The sequence below is a fragment of the Arvicanthis niloticus genome, chromosome 12, assembly GCF_011762505.2.
Source record: "Arvicanthis niloticus isolate mArvNil1 chromosome 12, mArvNil1.pat.X, whole genome shotgun sequence".
NCBI lineage: Eukaryota > Metazoa > Chordata > Mammalia > Rodentia > Muridae > Arvicanthis > Arvicanthis niloticus.
In genome coordinates, this window is record NC_047669.1 from 13,086,359 (window position 1) to 13,106,715 (window position 20,357).

Sequence of the window (20,357 nt, forward strand, 5' to 3'; positions counted from 1 at the left end):
TGAAGGCTACATGAGTTTGCTTGGAGAATAACAGGTGTTAAGAAGTACTGGTAATATTGTCAGTGGTATTCTTGCTAACAGTGTATTATTATAATGAGGCTTGACTATGTAAAAACTGCTTTGGTCAGTACTCTATAATTCCACTAATTCTCTTGTTCTGTGACCAGGCACACAGCATTCTCTTCTTATTTCTATGCCTGTATCCCACTTGTTTTACCCACTAGACAGACTCTCTACACAACCCTATAAATCACTGTGTAATATCTTTAGGCTGGTGTTGTAGATCAGATTTAGGCTACTTACACAGCATGCCCAAGGCCCAGCATCAAATATCTACCATGTCATACATATTGTATGAATAAAATTTATTTTTATTCAAAGCCTCGCTTGAATCTATATTAAGTGTCTTAGATGAACCATCCTAAGGTCCCACACGACATATATCTTCTCCAAGATCCTTGGATATGCAGACTATCCCACACTATCTAGCACTCACTCACTGGCTGGGCAACAGAAATAAGTCTAGTGACCTCTCTGTCTCTCAAGTATTCAGCTGAGAATGGGGAAGACCACACAGTCCCTGTCTAATTCAAATGATGGAAGGAGTATATGGAAACACTTTTCCAATGATACAGAGATCTGAGGCCTTCTTGTGGTGAAGTATTGATTTCATTGGCAGATGTAGTCTTAATCTTACAGAGAAATGGGTTCGACCTCAATCTCTTGAAGGATTTTCCCACCTCACCCTCTTCCTTGATCCTTACAGAGATAAAAGCTTGCAAGTACTTACCTTCTCTTAGGTCCCGACCTATTTTGGGTGGTGACTTCTTCCTCATTGACAACCCATAAACTTCTGTCCCATCCATATTCACTCCTGAAGGGACTCTGTCCATTCAAAAAAGTTGAGACTGAAATTTCTCATTAAATTAAATTTCCCCAAGGCAAAAATACTGTATTTACATAGGCTTTGATTCTGAATTGCTGAACGGTAATTCACCTATCTTTCTAAATCAAATTCTATGTCGTGCCTTTGTGTTGGTCTCTCAGCTTTCTCCAAATGCTGTGTTTTTCTTTAAGTCTTTTCTTGCAACTTTTATTACAATTAGATCCCTCCGTTCATATCAGTCTATTGTTCCAAAAAACAGGAAAAATGATTGTGTGTACCTCCCTAATTCTCCATGTTCTACTGTTCTTGAACATGGACGGTATCAGTGAATAATGCTCAAGTGGAGATAAACCATGTCCTAATGTAATAGTTGGTTCTTGATTATTCTGAGTAGAAAGACACAGTTTGTGTCAAGCTTTGCAAATGCACTACTGATAGTAGATAGTCTTTCAATCTACACAGACTTGGTACATCCAAACACTCCTATATATCCTTGATTCTCTCCCAGTCATATTATGTCACCCAAGGGCTGATTGCAAGATTCTAAGACCTGAACCTTCCAGTTTACTGTGGCAAAACCATAAGCTAGTGACTTCCATTGACAGGCGTCCCTTCCATTGATATGACCTTTCTCAATTGGAAAATTGGTTGACTGGACTGTGTGATCCCAAACAGGCAACTGAAACATGAGATAAGCGTGAGTTATTTAAAAACAAGTGGGAGTTGACTTTGATTATATGAAAAATGGGTTCTCTTAGTTTCAATTTGTTTAGTAATAACACATATTTAACTATACAGAAACCTTTCTGACCTTGATTTTTAAATGATATAGTAAAGGAATTTACCACTGACAGGCAAATTTTGAATATGACCAAAATGTGTTGTATGAAAATCTCAAATAACCAAAAGCATTTTGAAAAGCAGATTTTATAAAATTTGTTAATAAAAATAGCATCCAGCTCTGTACAGTGGGTAATCATGAAAAATTAGCATTTGGAGAACTCTTGGGCTTCTTCATTTTAAGAAAGAGTCTTCACACACAGGAGAAAAGTCATTCCTCAAAACCATAGAGAAGTGAGTGGGAGACCTGGGTCCAGGACACAGCTTCTAACATGCAACCCGAAGGCCATAATTCCATAGCTTTCTCTAATCTACTGGAGTTGAGTTCCTGGCACCTACTCCCACTCTGAGCATCCCATCTCACTGTAGTCTGTTTTGCAAATGGAGGACTCACCGGTTCTCATCCTGCCGTCCTCCATAGCTGACCCAGTAATTCTGTTTACGGTTGAAGAAAAGGTATACATTTATTACCAAAATGCCATTTATAGTAATAAAAAAATTTAAAGTACTCCTAAGAAAATACTTAAAAGACCTACAATATTCAGAAACTTATACTATATATTGATGAAGAGAAGGTTGATGAAATTTTGCCAAAGGTGCCATGGATAACAAATGAATCGAAAGACCATATGGAATGACTTAGGTGCTTGATCCTTTGGTTCTGGATAGAGACTTGAAATCTGATAACAGAAAGGGCTTCAAAGATCCTTCAGTGGAAGTGTTTTTGTGAATCATGCCTACAACTTGAACAAAGAAATCAAGCCGGATTAATTATCTGTACAGAACCATGAAGTGGGTGTTACATTTTGGGGTCTCCTGGGAAAACACAATTCTTCAAAATACTAAGTAGGAACAAATATAAGTATTAAACCAGAAATATTACCTTAATTTTAAAAAGTATTTTGCTGCCAATAAGCCATAATTAAGAACCAATTAAAATATATTGTAATTAATGATTTCATCAATACATTAATAAGAATGTTGCATAAAACGTTTAGTAATCAATAGATAATTTGAATAACCTATACCTAGGTAATTCAAAGAGAAAAAATAATATGTGAAAAGGAGAAAATAATATAAACTGCCATCAGAAAAATAGAAGTTAAAATAGCAATGATACAGCAATTGACACTTAATACATATGAGGAGTGTGGATGCTTCTCCTCTTGTAAGGTTGGTAAATTGGTACTTTACTATGTCACTATAAACAAGGAAAGTACCAGAAACATTTTCTTTAGAAAAGAAATTAAGTTTCAAGAACTCCCAGACTTTGTATTTTTCATGCAAAGTGAGTCCACACTTGGGATTTATTTGAAGGTACTAGTTTAATAACAATGCTCCCTGGACTATGTATATTTGAGAGAAATCAGAAATAATAGAAACATCAAAAGATTAATCATAATTAATTCCATCTACATAGCCAAAATACTTTAAATCCTTAACAACGGGAAGAATCAGGTAAGTATCTCATTAAATTAAAACAAAAACATGCATTTATCTATAACACAGATGAGGTCTTCAAAGGGTGCCGTTTCACAGGCTGATCAGAGGACAATACAGGAAGCAGAGAAAGGACAGTACAGAGGCTGACTCATGACTGAGCCAGTGGTTTCTGAAGACATGTTACATTGTTTAAAGAATGGCGTCCATTAAAAATATTTAAAAAATTACATCTAAACATTAGAAAACTAAAGCAAGATAGACAAATGAATCATGCACAAAATATTTGGTTTTGACTTTGGACCTCAGCATCATGGGAATCTATCAAAATCTTTTCAAGTTCATCACCTGTATAATGTAAAGGCTTCTTTCAATTGGTTATTAATTTAGAGAGTTGATTAGACTCTTCCACTAATGTGGATGGTGCATTAATATTTAAATATCCACTAAGAAGATCTTTTGAAGGTTAGTGTTATTATTTGTTCAAGCTTTCTTATTTATTTTTTAAATTAATTAATTAATTTGTTCACTTAATATCTCCGTTGTAATCTCCCTTCCCTGCTCTTAATGGTTAAGAGCTCTGTCTGCTCTTCCAAAGGACCTGGGTTCGATTCCCAGCACCCATATGGCAGCTCGTAGCTGTCTATAACTTCAGTTTCAAGGGATCTGACACCCACACATCAATGCACATGAAATGAAATTAAATAAGTTATTTAAAAAAAAAAAAAAGATTTTAAGTAACAGCTCCTTTTCTTGCTTCATTCTTACCGGTTCAGCATATGAAAATCCCAGGCCCTCTGCAGCTGACTTGATCAGCTCAGCTTCAAGTGTATGACGTTTGACAAACGCTGTTAAATCCTAGAATGAAATAGAATTCATGTTTAAATAACAGCTAAGAAATATGATAGATGCTCGAGTGGAACTTTTCGTTATAATAGTCAGTGAGCAAACATAAAGATCAGAGTTGCAAATGTGGTCCCCTTGGCAACAGGTTTGTCACAAGATAGCACCAATCAGAAATACGCACTTCCGGTACAAAAAAATGAAAGAATTAAGAGCTAGAACAGCCAATAAATCTCGATGTGTCCTTAATAATAATAATGATAGTGCTTATTTTTGTCATTGTTTGTTTTTAATCAGTTCTACCTGAAACACACTGTAGTTTAAAGAGATTTCTCTCCGAACTCTGGTCTCACCTCTCGGGCCTCAATGGACGCTGGGTCAGTGCTGTCATCCAGCAGACTCTCATAAAAATCTACGTTGTCCAGGACATCCTCGTCGTCTGGATGGCACATCAGGTAGGCTTTGGCACACTCCAAGGCTTTCACATATTCACCAACTGGAGAAACAAGGTGTTGCCACATTTGAATCAGCCAGATCTGCCCACATGACTTCAGAGGGAGACTTGCATGTGTCTCCTGATGTCAGCATTGATCACAATAAACGGGCACAAACTAAGGTTGAGCAAAAAGGTCAGAAGCATTTACACAGAAGGTCAGCCATGATTTCCGGTATGTAGATGGGAGGAACTCTGGTTGCTTTGGTGCTGAGCCCTTTGCAGAAATCCTCCAAAATCTCTATCAGAAAAGGCTTATTGGTAATTTCTGGAACACTACAGCAAAATTGTGTGAATTAACTGTACTGTGTAGCCTATGTAAATATTCTGAGCATGGGTTTCTAATACGTTGATGATAATAAGCAGCTGGCTTACCTACTTTGCATTCATTGGTCATGCTGTGCACATGAATTATCACTGTCACAGCGCCAGGACAATGAAAAACACTGCACCCTTGGAAAAGGAGGGAGTTTGCCAAAGCAATTTTAAAATGGTCTGAATCATCATCATCATCATCATCATCGTCATCATCATCACGTTAAAAGAAAAATATTTCTTTATGGCTGACCTGATGAAAGGCACCAATGCTGAAGACAGTGATAAATAACAAGAAGTGCATTGAGCTAAGAAATCATCCCTGTCAAGCAGCCAGTCACTTCTCCACAAAGTGAAGATGTGGACATCACAGTAACTTAGGTGGTCCAAATACTATCAATTGCTTTTAAGTATAAGAGAGAATATTCAATATGTCCTCTTCAATAAAAAAGGAAACTAAAGCTATTTTGAATTGCCAAACTTTACCTAGGGGATGGTGGGGTATCTAAACATTTTATAATATATTCTGATGATGAACAGTGGGAAATACAGTCCATATGGGTGGAAAATTTGGCAATGTGAATCAAAACTACAAATGAATAAACTATTTGACCCAGTAAATGACCCTCCAGATACTTATCCTTAGAAATATGTATATAAATATGCACAGACATGTGGAAAGTATTATCCACTTGAAAGGTCACTGCAGTCACAAAAGATTACCAACAACACAACCGTCCCTCAATAAGAAGATGCATAAAATAAGTTAAATACAATGATATGCATGCATAAAGTAAGAAAGAACAGGACGGTCTCTCTGTACTCATCTAAGTTAAACAATAACTAGAATTTAAATTTGGCCCGCAAAATGATAAATTTCTATGTTTAACTTAGTAAACGTCATCTGGCAAATACTAAGTAAAACAAAAGATACAAAAAATAGTATAAATAATGCTGTCTTCACATAAAAGAAGAAGGAAAATTCTGTGATTGTTTTTGTTTATGTATAGAATTTTGCAAGCATAAGAATCTTGGTGTAGGACATGAATGTGGCTGTGGGTACTGACAGGGAGGCGTATTCAATAGCATTGGTGCTGTAACACAGTCCTACTAAAAATGTGTTGAAAAAGCATCTTAGGTTGAAAAAGAAAAAGAAAAAGAAAATTGGCGAGTCTAGTGTACGTTTTATGATGTTAACACAGGAAATCCTGTGCTTCAACCATTGTTAGTGTCCTCCTGCCTTGCTCTGAGCTGCAGCCCAATTTTATGGGGAAAAATAACCAAAATCCACATAAGCCTGTGCTGCTTTGGTGATGAAATGAAAGAAAGCAGAAGTCTGGATGCTGGCCAGATGCATACAATGGTGGAGAGCCCCCAAGGATTTTCATGGATGACCCCCACTTTACCTCTGTAGTAGGCAAACTGGAGGTAGTCGTAATGCAAGGGAAGAAAGTTCTCGATTGGTGAGAGGCGGCCTGGGCGGGTGGCGAGTTCCCTCACACACTCATGCTGACAGACAAGAACCTGAATGTAGTGATCTGGAAGGCAAGAGAGAGAGAGGAGTTCTCCAGCTGCTGAGATCATACCTTAGTCAGGGCAGCACTTCTATAGCGCTCGCTTTATTTACCACACCACACTCGGAGAAAGAGAGAAGAGAACTCTCTCTGTATTATCATCTCCTAGCCTGAAAACCTCATACAGACAGTGACATCATTTTCTCAATGATCACTTGACAACACTTGGTCCCAAACCACCAAAGTATGACAGGCTTCCTGTGCGTAAGGCTAAGTGTGGACGTCATCACTAGACACTTAGAGCTTTGAACACTTCAGAATGTCTGAGATACCCTGGAATTGAGATCAGATTTTTACCTCCTATGAATGTTTAGAAGCCATTCAGAGATGGAACATGCAGCATGCAGAAAGCTCAGCAGGTGAAAGGAGGACCCAAACTCCCTTTCCCAGGCAACATCTTTCTAAATGAGGAAGTAAAATGGTATTTCCTATAGGTATTCCTCAGAACCTTATACTACGCAATTATAGATCAGGATCTTGCCTAATGCTGCATATTCTAATACGTGGGATACTGTAGGGACAGAGAGTGGCAAAATGGCAGAAAGGATGACAGCTGAAGAATTCGAATAAACACTTCCTCCTTGCGCTCAATTCTGTGGTTGCTGTTCTCATTTAAACTAACAAAGATGCTGAAGTGCAGAGGATTCCAAGCCCCAGAGCTCTCAGCTCTATTTTGTCAAGGCAAGAGCTGAAAAAAACCAACAGCTAATGTCACAGGGAAATTTCTTCTTCCTCTTTGCCTAACTTTGAATTCTATCGCAAGATGGAGGGAATATTTTCTAGGGAGAGAATGCTTCTTTCATGCTTGGGCAGAGTGGGCTCCTGGGGATTGAGAAAGTCACTTGACCTCATGGCTACACAATTTAATTGGCCACAACTGCCTCTTTCAACAGGTCCTCTGTTTAGTCAGAATTCTTCTTGGATCTGGGAAACCTTGCAGACTGAGGTCAGGACACAGGAAGGAAAAGATCATTTGGAGGGTGGAGGCCAACATTTTCTATAACCTGGCTAACTTGAGCCCACGTAGAACAGCTAACAGATTTTCAACACCAAACTCCACCACATTTTTCCACTGGTTGAAGATGGGCAGAGATGATGAGGTCTACATGTACAGTCAGAAAGTTAGGAATAAATCAAGAGCTATGTTTCATATCTTAGGGGAACAATGGACAGCCAACTGGAGACTACATAGACCGAAATCTTCTTTGCCTTCAAACCTGTTTCAGCTAATGTCAAGTGACAGGAAAAGGGAAAGGTAACAATGTACCTACCAACAACTCAAAATCTGCAGGAATATATTGTCAAACCAGATATAAACAGAAAATAAGAGCAACCAAGATACCCTTGGCTGCACAAACAGAGCCGACTATGGGAAATCAGCACCAAGTGGTTGTTTGCACTTTCCTCCGACATTAAGTCTCTCTGAAGTCTACTATTCAAGCATTATGGTTTTTCTAATACAGTCTCTACTGTACGTACCAACTTAACTCCTAATTGAGGTCATCTGAGTCAGACAAGCATTTGCACAGTGAAAGTTGTCATATTAGTCTTATTTGTTGTATTCTTTTCCCTTCAATATCATTGTGCAATTGATGCATTTTTAATGTATTGGAGGTTAAGGACAAGTGTGTGGGAATACTTTTAGGTTTTTGCTACAATAAACTGAGCATGCTTCTGCTTTCCATGAGATCTTACTGCAACTGTTGGAAAATTGACTGGGACTAGAGATACTATGATTTATTTCATCAGCTTTCTATTTTCTTTTTTCTTTCTGAGAGACAGGATGCTGGTTGTGGTAAGTACGAGTCAAAGACACTGAGTGTGGATCTGTCTTGTCCGTTTATCTATCCTTTCCCAGCAGCCAATGGGTAATGTTAACTTGACCAACACTAAATCCCAACCCACAGAGATTAATTTCAGTAACAGGATCTACATCATTTGCCAAAACTATTCCATGGCCACAGACAGCGCAGGTGCTGAGACAATGTGACAGGGGTAGGGCACATCACCCCATAAAAACACAGCACAGTAAACTGCTAGATACAATAAAGAAAAGGTTAGCTCATTCCTCTTGCCAAAGACTGTGTATTGAGGGAAATAACATCAATTACACTGTAAATGACACACAAAATTGACATTGAAATGAATCGCCTTTAATACCCACAGAAATACTGAGGAGTTAAAAATATCAGCTGTCCAAGGAAACAAAACTTTTGGAAATAAATCCTCAAAATAACTCATACAAAATATACTGATTTTAGGCAACTTAAATTTACGTTGGGTAACAAAGCTCTTTATAGGGTGATAATTTAATGTAATGATTTTGATTGTAATAGACATATTGATTCTAGTTTATACTTTGTAGCTGTTCTCTAATTAGCTTCTAAAAACAATCCACCTTTATTTATGGCTGACATTATCCCAGGCACAAGGAATTACTAACACATTGATCTGTGCATAGTTATGGGTGTATATATCACATCCTTTATTCTTGCCTTCACCAACACATTTGTTTAGCCAATATTTATTAAGTAGCTAAGGGATTTGCTGAAGATTGAGCACTGAAAAAGTTAGAACACCAGCCAAGCGATAGCAGAAAACACCCTAAATGTTTGCAATGGGAAGGAGAGTGAGTGGCTCATCCAGTGAATTCAAATAACTTAGGAAGGCAGGAATGAAGAAAGAATGTGTTACATACTGAAAGTCCTTAAAGCCAAGTGGAATGAAAGCCACGACGGGAGGGAGTTTATGTACAATAGCTCTGTTTGTACAGAATGTGGGCTCTGTATTGGAGCTCAATCTACATTGCACACATGACCAGGAAGGAAGTAGTCACGGGGGCTTAGTTAAATCACAGTTTCGATTTAAGCCATGGCACATGGGAAGACTGGTAAGTGTAAAGTGCCATGTGAAAGAACCATTTGTCAAAGTTTGGCAACAAATAAGTGTTGAGGAAGATGTCAGATTGACAAGCAACTTCCTCGGATTTGGTAGGTGCTTTGTGGAGAAATAAGGACACTTTGGAATTAGAAGAGCAAACTGGCTTTAGTACTTTCCAATACAACTGAACATTGTTTTTCATGTCTTGGAACATAATAGGTCATCAACACGTATTTTAAAAAAAAAAAAGTTTGTTATTAAATAAGTCACTGTTTATTTGGGTTTTAATTATGTTGACGTTGAAAGTACTAGCTGTCCATTTTAAGAAGTCTGGGTCCGATTTTCAGATTGTTTCCAGCCATAGCACATCAACCAATTCCTCATATAAGAAGAGCAGCGTCTCTTCAGTGAGTTATCTGTGCAGCACACAGAGATGCAGATCTGTGTGAGAAAGATCAGCACGCTTTAGGCCCTTGTGATATCTCCAGAAACAGTAAAACCAGCCTTTGGCTGGGGAGACGACAGGCCCAGGTAGAATTCCTACCAGAATTGAACCTACTAGATTGCCACAATGTTTTGTCAAAGTGCCTTCTAAATACTATCCAAGGGTTTCTATCCAAGGGCTAGTACTGCACCCAGCTTTCTTCACAGATCTTGTTATGGTGGAGCAGCAGTTTATGAAGCAGCCCATGAGTGGGCAAATATGGGGTGCTAGTCTGTATGTGGCAGAGTTCTACAAACCCTCCAAGGCTCTTGAAACATCATGGAGGGGGTGGAAGATGTCAGAAAGAATGTAAGAAACACAGATTGGGGAGAAGTGGAGTTAAAAACAGATGGTTTCAGGAAATGACATAGCCAATGTATGTATCAACTCACTGTGGCTGTGTTTATTTGCACAAGATTTGCCCAACACTAGGCTCCTCAAAACTTCACCAAGGTTGGAGGAGGCGCCCATGAGGACAGTGGTGGTTAACGGTTGTTGGGTGTAAGGGGGTTTCATCTTAGTAAAGCCACCAGGAAAAACATCCTTCTCAAGAAAGTGACATTCCATTCATGTTCCAGCAAGAAACTCTAGTTAAAATCATTGGACCACACACACATTGATAAGAAGTAGGAGGGGGACCCATTGAGAAGAAGGGCTTCAGTTGTAGAAGAAAATAGTATAATAGATAGAATGGACAGCAAAAAATGACTAAAACATCACTAGCTAAATATACAAAAGTGTCAAAAAATTAAACTAAAAACAGAACATCAAAATCAAAACCCAACACAAGTTTTGTACCCCTCCTCACCAAGCAGCATCTAATACCTGTGTGCTGACAGCTGGAGAATATCTAGACACACTCAGACTCTGAGATTCAGTGAAAATCCACCATGTACATGGTGTTTTGCCTGTATAGAGGTCTCCTCAAGTCTTCTCCATGCTAGCCTCTAAAACACAGCCACAGAAAAGTATGCTCCTGTACTTGTAGGCTTGCCTGTACTGCTGTGGCCAGCTGAGCCAAGAGAGGAGACACATCAAGAGCCCTTTAGCCATAAGGACCCTTCAGGGGCCACTGCTTCCCATGAGAGGTTGCCTCCTTTGTAATCCCCAAGGAATGGGACATCCAACTTTCCACTTCACTGACTGGAGATGTAAGCGAAGAATGAGCCATGGCCTCATGCCAGAAACCCTTCATCTCAGCTACTTGGAGGGCTGTGGCAGGAAGATTGTAGAATCAATGCCTGCTAAAAAGTGCTAGAGGGAGTTCAATGCCAGCCTGGGCAACTTAGTGAAGCTTGAATCCCCTGATAAGAAGTAAAAGTATGGATAGAGTTTTAGCACAATGTTATGAGCATTTCCACTTGCTCCTGCCTTTTGTTTTTTTTATGAAAGCACTCTGTATCTCCTGTACTATATATATACACAGTCCTAAAGTTTCCCCTGAAAATTGTATTTTTACTATTTAATTTTTTTATTTATATTGTTAATACAAATAAGTTGCTTTTAAATATGGTGTATACAGATAACTACTTCTTCCAATAAAAGGCTAGTTACCCAGTATCAGCAACTCATGGATATTACACACACTGCCCACTATTTTAAATAACATCCTCAAGTATAATAAGCCAATTAATTGCACGAGAATATGCTGAAGGCTTTACTTCCATATTACTTACAATAATGAAAAACTGCAACCCTTTCCGCTGTGTGTAGTAAAGGCTAACATTTAAAATGATGGTGCCCCCATATCATGGGTGTTATCTAACCACTACATACAAAAAAGTCAGTCCACATGTACTTACATGAGAAGTCCACAAATTTGTTGGTAAGCAGAAAATAAAATAAAAAGCAATATGTTGAAAAGAAATACTTATAGTAATTTCCTATTTATGTTGATGAAATAAATGTGCAATTAAGAGCAAACTCAGAAGAGATTACGAAGGGAAATAGTCAAAATTTTAACTATAAAAGTTAGCAACAGAAGACAGGGTAGAATAAACCCATGAAATCTTTAACATTTTACAATAGTTACTAATATGCACTGCATTTTCAGAATATTCACATGTATATAGCACTTTGGAGTAAGCAATCAAGGAACAAAAACAAGCTTTACCTGCGATTGCCTCATAAAGGCCACCTTTATACCTTAAGTACTCATATTCCTCAAATCTCTGAGGCCCCTCGCATAGAGCACGGCACTCCATGTCTTCATTGAAATATTCTCGTAAAGCTTGTTCAAAGTACTTAATAGCTGCTTCAAAGTCATCAGCCTCATAGTGTTTAACTCCAGCATTGTAGCTCTCCTGCAAAAGACAAAGACAAGGTTTTGTTTGTAAAGAGTGATATCTACACAGACCTGGGAAGGTGAGAGCAGAATTTCGTGCTGCAGAAGATAGTGCCAGGTTTCACTGGTCAGTTCACTGTGACTCTCCTATGTCAAACAAATGTAAGAAAGGGAGCCTATAGCATCATTGGAATATGATAGTGGTAATCAATCCACTTTCTTTCTGCACATACGTGGAGCATATTGCATAGTCTCTCTACTGTAAGGAAAACACAGCACAGTAATGGGGTATTAAATATGGTTAGAAGTGCCATCACTTCCATATCTTGCTCTATTAAATCTTCCTTATAAGATGTTTATCATTCTTCTCAGTAGTAATATTGGAGGTAACAAGTTGAGAATGCTGATATCAAAAAAACTAGGGGAGGGAGTCAAACGTTTTTCCACATGTGATTTCAAATGATATGTTATTGTAAGAACAATTCTGAGGCATTTTCAAACTCTGAATTGAAAACTTCAAGTATAAGGAAAAATTATTGAGATTGGAAGCTGGGAAACGATAGTTAGCCATGAACCACTCACAATGGCCAGGAAGAGTGGCCAGTTGGAGTAGGAACAGCCCAGATGAAACATGGCAAGTTGTAAGTCAGGGTTATTTGCAGAGAAGAAGACAAAGTAGCGTAGACGGTTGATACTTGTCCAGTTGTAGTGCTGTTAAGGCTTATTATAAATAAAATGGTTTTGTGGCTTTTATTTGGGAACTAAATATCAAAGGTGGGGGTAGAAACCCCCATTAAATATTTATCACAAAAGGCACCTATAAAGTAGATACTAAAAAGGCTGAGGCAGGAGGATTACTTGAGAGTTTGAGATCAACCACTGAAACATAACAAGATATGGCCATCTAAATACTAAAGAATACACTTTTTAAAATTTTATGTATGTGAGTACACTGTTGCTCTCTTTAGACACAGCGGAAGAGGGCATTGGCTCCCCTTACACATGGTTGTGGGTCACCATGTGGTTCCTGGGAATCGAGCTCAGGACCTCTGGAAGAACTGTCAGTGCTCGTAACCACTGAGCCATCTCTCCAGCCTCAGAATACACATTTTTTTTTTTTTAAAGCAACTCATGGAACTTTCTTCAAAATAGCATTTATAGTAGCATACAAGGAAACCCTCTACAAATACAGGAAAATTGAAATAGCATTCTGAATTCTACCTGACCACATGGGACAACGTTAGACAGGAACAGAAACAAAAACAAGTCAAGGCCCAGAAACTCACTTAGATTAAACAGCACAACATTTAATAACATGTGGACCATTATAGCACTTCCTTCCTGTAATGCTCACGGAATATCAAGGAATAGGGGAGAGAGATATGTAAGGGACAGAAATCATGAAGGACTGGGTTAAATCAGTATCTTATGTACATGTAGGGATGCTGTCCTCATGAAGTCCGAATCGGTGGCTTGAAGTAAAAATGTCTGGTTCCTTTGGAAACTCAGTTGTGTCATAGGATATTTTTCTGGAAGCTGTCTTGTGAGAGGATTTTTTTGCTGAAGCAGAAGTTTGAGAGGGCAGGTGATATTTGGAAAGAGTATAAATCGAATGCCACAGAGAAGGGACACTTCTCTCATGGCATTCCAGCTGATTCTTGCCACATCCAGAGACTTGTGCAGATTTGAAGAGCCTTGTGGTTTCTACTGGACTGAGCCACTGCTTACTGATTTGTGTTTGGTGTTTGCCATTGGACTGGACTGCTTACCAGCATGACAACCAAGAGTGGAATTGCCCCAAAGAACTACTTTTACACAGGTCCACACACCCCTTGTCCTATTAACCATCTTTCTCCCTTACCTTTGGTCGGTGGACTAGAAGGGAGGTTGAAGTGTTTAAGAACACTTATTAAAGTAGGTTGTGAAAAATCTAAGCCTACAGTGACTGACTGCACAAGACCTGTACAAAGATCAAATGACTGAGCATTCTACCATGAATTGGGAAGGAACACTTGTACCCATATCCCTAGTGGAGGAGTTAGTAGGAGTTGATGGCTGTTAGGGGATGGAGAGTAATTCTTCTTACAATGCTATGAACTTTTAATACAGTTCATCATGTTGTAGAGACCCCCAGCCATAAAATTGTTTTCATTGCTACTTCATAACTATAATTTTCTACCTTTATGAATTGTAATGTAATATCTGTATTTTCCAATAGTCTTGGTTGATGCCTGTAAAAGAGTTATAGTTATTTAATTGCCAAAGCAGCCGTGAGCAACACATTAAAGAAGAGGTGCTTTACAGATATGGTCACTTTTAGATGCTCTAGTGGGTCCCTCATATTCATGCATCTATAAGGACACTAACTGGTCTCTCTGGTTTATCTATTTATGTTTTTAGAAAAGGATGTGAAGGTTGGAAGAGGGAGTTTGGGGAGGGTAATCAGGGGTCCAAGAATAGTTGGAAGGAAGAAGTAAGGAGTGTGATTTAAAAACTAGACAGGGTAGTCTCAAAATACAAAAAAAAAAAAAAATGTCTAGAAAACACTTAAAAGCATGTTCAGCATCTTGATCGATTACAGAAATTCATAATAAAACAACTTTAAGCTTCCATCTTACCTTAGTCAGAATGGCTATTATTAAGACTACCAACATCAAATGCTCAGGTAAATACATGAAAAGCAGAACTCACATGTTGTGGGTGGGAGTGTAAACTATTGTAACTCCTCAGGAAGTCAGTCTGGAGAGTTTTCAAAACTAGGAATAAAACCACTATGTGGCTCAGGAATGAACTACTGACTATTGACAGATTTCAGAATCTGGGAACCACTGTCATTCCTTGTATATTAGTGCTCAGTCAATAGAAAATTCCAAACCCTGGACACACAGACTGACATGGATAAACTGTGGCTCACAAAACAGACCCGAACATGAATGTAAAAAAGAGATTTGTAGGGAAGAAGGGGTACACAAGTGTAGGAGGCAGACAGTAAAAGTCTGAGTAAAAGTGGTCAGTATGCATTATTTAATTTACATTGTGTGAAACTGTCAAAGAATAAATGAATAATTAAAAGTATGCTGTGAACCAAACCCCAACACTGTTGCTGATGCTTGTTGACAGGAACCTTGTGTGGCTGTTCCCTGGGAGGTTCTGCCAGCAACTAACCAATGCAGATGTGGATGCTTGGAGCCAATGATCAAACTGAGCTCAGGGACCCTGGTGGGGGAGCTGGCGGAGGGACTGGAGAAGCAGAGGGGAATTGCAACCCCATTGGAAGAACTATGTCAGCTGGCTAGACCATCCAGTGCTCCCAGGGACTAGACCATCAACCAAGGAGTGTACATGGCTCCAGATACATATGTAGCAGAGGATCGTCTTGTCTGACATCAGTGGGAGGGGAGACCCTTGTTCCTGTGGAGGTTTGATGCTCCAGCATAGGGGGATGCTGGAGCAGTAGGGTGGGAGAGGGTGAGTGGGTGGGGGAGCATCCTCACAGAGGCAAAGGGGAGAGGGCAGATGTGGGATGGGGGGTTGTGGAGGGGTAACCGAGAAGTGGAGTATCATTTGAGATGTAAATTAATGGAATGATTAATTAATAAAAAATAAAGTCCCATGGGGAAAAACATTATGGCCTGGAAAGTTCTGAATAGGTGCTGCAGCTTCACATAGGGGTACAGATACTTCCATGGAGTTCTAGGCTTTACCCTATCCTGATATTTCTGAGTGAATTTTCATTTCCCTCAATTTCAATTTTTAATGACCAAAATTTTAACTTAGAATATCACATATGCATTTACTTCTGGCTACAATATGCCATCTGAGAGTTCTGATTGTAGGAAAGTTAGTGCACACTGAGACCGAACTTGAGCTATCCACTATATGACTGAGTTTGGAATCAAGGAAACACAGATAGTTAGAGCCACAAAGCAGGGACAGGGTTCCCTAGAACTCACCAGGTGTGGCTTGGCTTCTCTGTCTACCAGGGGAGATTCCACTCTTGCCATTGCTTTATAGTCCTCTATGTTCTGTTGCATTTCCATGTGCTCAGGGTTGGCCATGAAGAACGTGTGAGCTGCTTCCATGGCCTTTTCCAGCTGGTTGAGCTGTTGAAGAAAAGCACACAGTCAAGGAAATGGTCTGTAAACTTGGCTTTAGAGGACTAAAGAGACCAGTTTCAAGGTCTCAGAGCAGAGAAGTAGTGAAGACAGGATTCCTCACTACACATTTACATGTGTGCACACACGTATGTGCACACTCACAACATCTACACAAATGTTTTCACTCTATTGTATTCAACCTCTGCATTTTCAGTGCTGTTAATAAACTGTGCATAAAATTGTATATGGATATTTTGGTCCTGGTCAAGTTTACTCTTTTCTATGTATCCATGTTTTAAGGAGCGTGATCTGTACCCTTATATTTAATTTATGCTTATCCAAAACAAACAGACTGGTAAGATTTCTGCCCTCTAGTTTACATTTCAACACTGGGGTTTATACTTTCATGTTAATGATGAGAGGTGAAATACAGCTGTGGTTTTCTGAGTGACTGAATTGGGTAAACTTTTCCTCCATTGTGTTAGTGTTTTGGCTTTAGAAAGTAAAGAACAGGAAGTTGAAAGATATAAACTAGTCCAATTCAGGAAGAGTTTAACTTTGTAACTTTGATTTTCATTAATGCAAAACATTGGGGGCATTAATCTTAGTTCCGTGTGAAAGTGCAGGACTCCATGGATGCCAGGAGAGGGTGGGAGATCCTGTGGACCTGGAACTACAAGCAGAGGGGGCAGTCTAGCCTCGGCTCTGGAAACTACACTCAGCTCCCCTACAAAAGCTGTTCATGTTCTTAACCATGAGGCCATCTCTCCAACAATAGCAATGACAACTTTGGAATAATCACTGTGCTGACATGGTGAAGCCTTTTTGTGCTGTGTTTCATGATGAAAATAAAGAGGTATTTTTAACTCTGTGGAATTAATTCCTCTCAGTGTCAACACTCGTTGGCATATGCTTAAGTCATGGAGAACCCTTACAAAAAGATTCATTTTCTTCATGAAAAGTAAGCACTTATATTAGTAATCTTTTTTTATAGAAAAACCCAAAGATGTTTGTTATAGTATAAAGTATGAAGAAAGTAATCACACTGTTACTGGATACATAAGTACGAAGTCATCCAACATCATAAAACTATTCAAGTGAGTCTTTCTCTAACAAAGTAGCTATTCAGTGATTAAAAACACCAGAGGAATAGTGTGTTCCAGGTTTCCAGCATGTGGAAACAGACAAAGAAGCAACTCTCACCACAGAAAACATATACTGCCCTAATTTATTATGACATGGCATCCTTACTTTTCCTATTAATGCCAAAGCTTTGATTTGTTCACATCCTTTCACTATAGACTTTTTCTTAGATATTACCTAAAATTAGGTCTTGCCATCAAGGTATGGACCCAGAAATGTTTTGGTTGCCCATGTGAAAGCTGTTGAATCTGCCCTCTTGTTCATTTCTTATTTTCTCCATTTCACCAACCCTAGTACACAGAAATATAAAATATTTGGATATTTAAATGATGATATTTAGATGGGAGCCAAGAAGATGTGCAAGTTCTAAATTGTGTAGAAATCCAAATGTATTATTGGTCAAGTGAATATGGAAAAAGTTATTTAAAAGTTTATGGTTTGGTCATATAGTGAGCAAAAGCTTTACTCATTAAAAATTTTATACCACAATTGACCAAGTGGGATTCAAGTGGTTTAACTGTGTTATATATGAATAATTTTCAGAAGCAGTAGCTGTAGTGGTTTGAATAGGTTTGGACCAGGGCACTATTAGTAGGTGTGGTCTTGTTGGAGTAAGTGTGGCCTTGTTGGAGAAAGTATGTTACTGTGGGGGTAGGCAATGAAATCCTTCTAACCACACGGAAGCCAATCTTTTCCTAGCGGCCTTCAGATGAAGATGTAGAACACTCAGTTCCTCCTGCCCCATGCCTGCCTAGCATCTGCTTTGATGATAGTGGACTGAACCTCTGAAACTATAAGCCAGCCCCAATTAAATGTTGTCTATATACATATTGCCTTGGTCATGGCGTTCATTCACAACAGTAAAAGCCTAACTAAGGCAATAGCATATAATTTATAAATGATCAATCAAACAAGTGGGTTTGCTCCCACTATCACAGTATAATGGACACATCACTTCTACAGACACAGTACATACTTGAGCTACATGGAAACTGCCTCTGGGTAACAAGCAAACTTCCAGTAATGAGTAAAACAGGTTATCCCCAACACACTGGATCAGTAGCTTGTAGCTTGAGGTATTAACACTGACAGAAATGCTTACTAGTCATGCTTCCCACTTTCCCACTCTTCTGGCTTGACTCAGGTTGGTCTCTCGATACAGAAAGTATTTGTCCATTCATCTTTTCCTTTTGAAATCTAACTTGGCCTATAAGGCCAAGCTTGAATACTTCCTGAATAAATGCTTTTTCAGACCTGTTGTGACAGCAAATGAACCTCAGTATCATCTTATCTTTATTTCCATACTGGGACTTAACCATACGCTATCTTAAGATAGCCAAGTTTATTTGCATCCCCATGAACAGTTTTATTTATGTGTGTGTGTGTGTGTATATATATATATATATGTGTGTGTGTGTGTGTGTGTGTGTGTGTGTGTATATATACACATATATATACATATATATGTATATGTGTATATATACATATATACATATGTGTATATATATATACATACACACACACACACACACACGTGTGTGTTTGTGTGTGTATGTGCACGCGCGCGCATGTGCGTGTGTGATTCTGTGCCCTTGACACTGAACCATAAAATTGCTTCATGCACTGGTACTAGTCCTGGCTTTTATATTACAAACTAAAATTGTCTGCCAGAATATATAAATTCGGCCATCATATGTAGGCTTTAAGTACTTTTATTTAAGCAGTACATGGATGTCACTGGATATATTCCCACTACATTTGTATAAAGCTCGGGTAATTGGGCTATATAAGAGGTAGGCAGAGTGAGGAGACGGGAGGAAGAAAGAAGGAGAGGAAGAGGCGGAGCTAGAAGAGAGAGGTAGGAGCCATGGGGAACTACAGATGGATCAAGAGCAGTAATAGGTAACAATTTATATCTAAGGTTAGGTATTGGGCAACAATTCTAATTGTGTGGGCATCTTGTTAATTGAGCATCTCCTAATATATAAGTATTGGATTATCTTTAAGTATTAAGAGTCTCATTTCTACCGAGTACCACTGTCATTTCGGGATGGTCTGGGCTCAGCCAAGCATTGTAGACAGCGGGATGGATTGGCAAAGCCAGCCACCATGCTGGCATCTCATGGGTGCCAGGGCTGGTGCTTCTAGATAGCCAGAGCTCTGGTCCAGAGCTGGAGCTGCGGGAAAATGGCAGCTGTCTGGGAACAAGCTGGACCAGGCGCCGTTTATTTAAATATTACCCACAGCACATGGTAATAAATGTCTGAGTGATAATGTATATTCTACATACAATGTTAATTACTGGATGAAGAGTATAACAAAGTCCTATAAACACCATATTTTAGCTTAAGAATGAACTACCCACTAAAACCAAACTGCGTTTACAGGCCCCATACAGGATTTTCTATAAGAGAATTGTAACAAACCACACACAGAGAGAACTCTGAAGCGTTCACTTTGTGGAGTAGAAATATGAACTCTGGGTCAAGAACAATTGAGGAACCACGGCTGGTGAGACAAGAGGAGATTATCTAACATTTAACTGCCCACTGAGCTGAGAGAACGTGGGGAAGAGTGTCTGTCTGAATGTGCTGGTTTACTTCACTCAGATCTTAAAAAATGAAGAAACCTGCCAGCCCAGAAGCCACACAATATGGGGCAGTCATGCTGTGTGGGAAAAGAAATGAATGTTGATGAAGTCGGCACCCTGTGAACATTCAGAAGACAAACGGTCATAGGCTAGTGAGTGAGTGCTGTCTCAACACAGGTCCTCTCCCACACGTAGTCTAAAGACATTGCAGAGCATGCACTGAACATGCACACACATTCAGGGCCTATCAACCAGCCAGAGAGGCTTCAGATACAGCACCACAACATTCAAGAACTTCTAGGTTAGAGTACAGGGTTTAACTCTTTAGTCTAACTTGTCTGTCATTTAGCAACCTTGCCAGATAAACTGAACTTCAATATATGTATAATTTACATGGAAATCAAGTAACCCAGTCATCTACAGGTTCTTTACTTCACCCACACACATATTTGGCAAATGTTCATTTTACACACTCCGTTACAGACTCA

At 39.1% G+C, this 20,357-nt stretch overlaps 1 protein-coding gene across 1 annotated transcript in view; it reads right to left on the minus strand.

The window, feature by feature from the left end:
* Nucleotides 1–20,357, minus strand: part of P3h2 (prolyl 3-hydroxylase 2) — a 128,390-nt gene that overhangs the window by 19,341 nt on the left and 88,692 nt on the right. Inside the window, exons 2-8 of the mRNA XM_034515786.2 lie at nt 15,993–16,142; nt 11,869–12,058; nt 6,224–6,355; nt 4,363–4,505; nt 3,935–4,024; nt 2,121–2,161; nt 791–885 (exon numbers count right to left, since the gene is read on the minus strand). Of these exons, the coding sequence (XP_034371677.1) occupies nt 791–885; nt 2,121–2,161; nt 3,935–4,024; nt 4,363–4,505; nt 6,224–6,355; nt 11,869–12,058; nt 15,993–16,142 (841 nt within the window). The remainder of the gene's footprint in view (nt 1–790; nt 886–2,120; nt 2,162–3,934; nt 4,025–4,362; nt 4,506–6,223; nt 6,356–11,868; nt 12,059–15,992; nt 16,143–20,357) is intronic.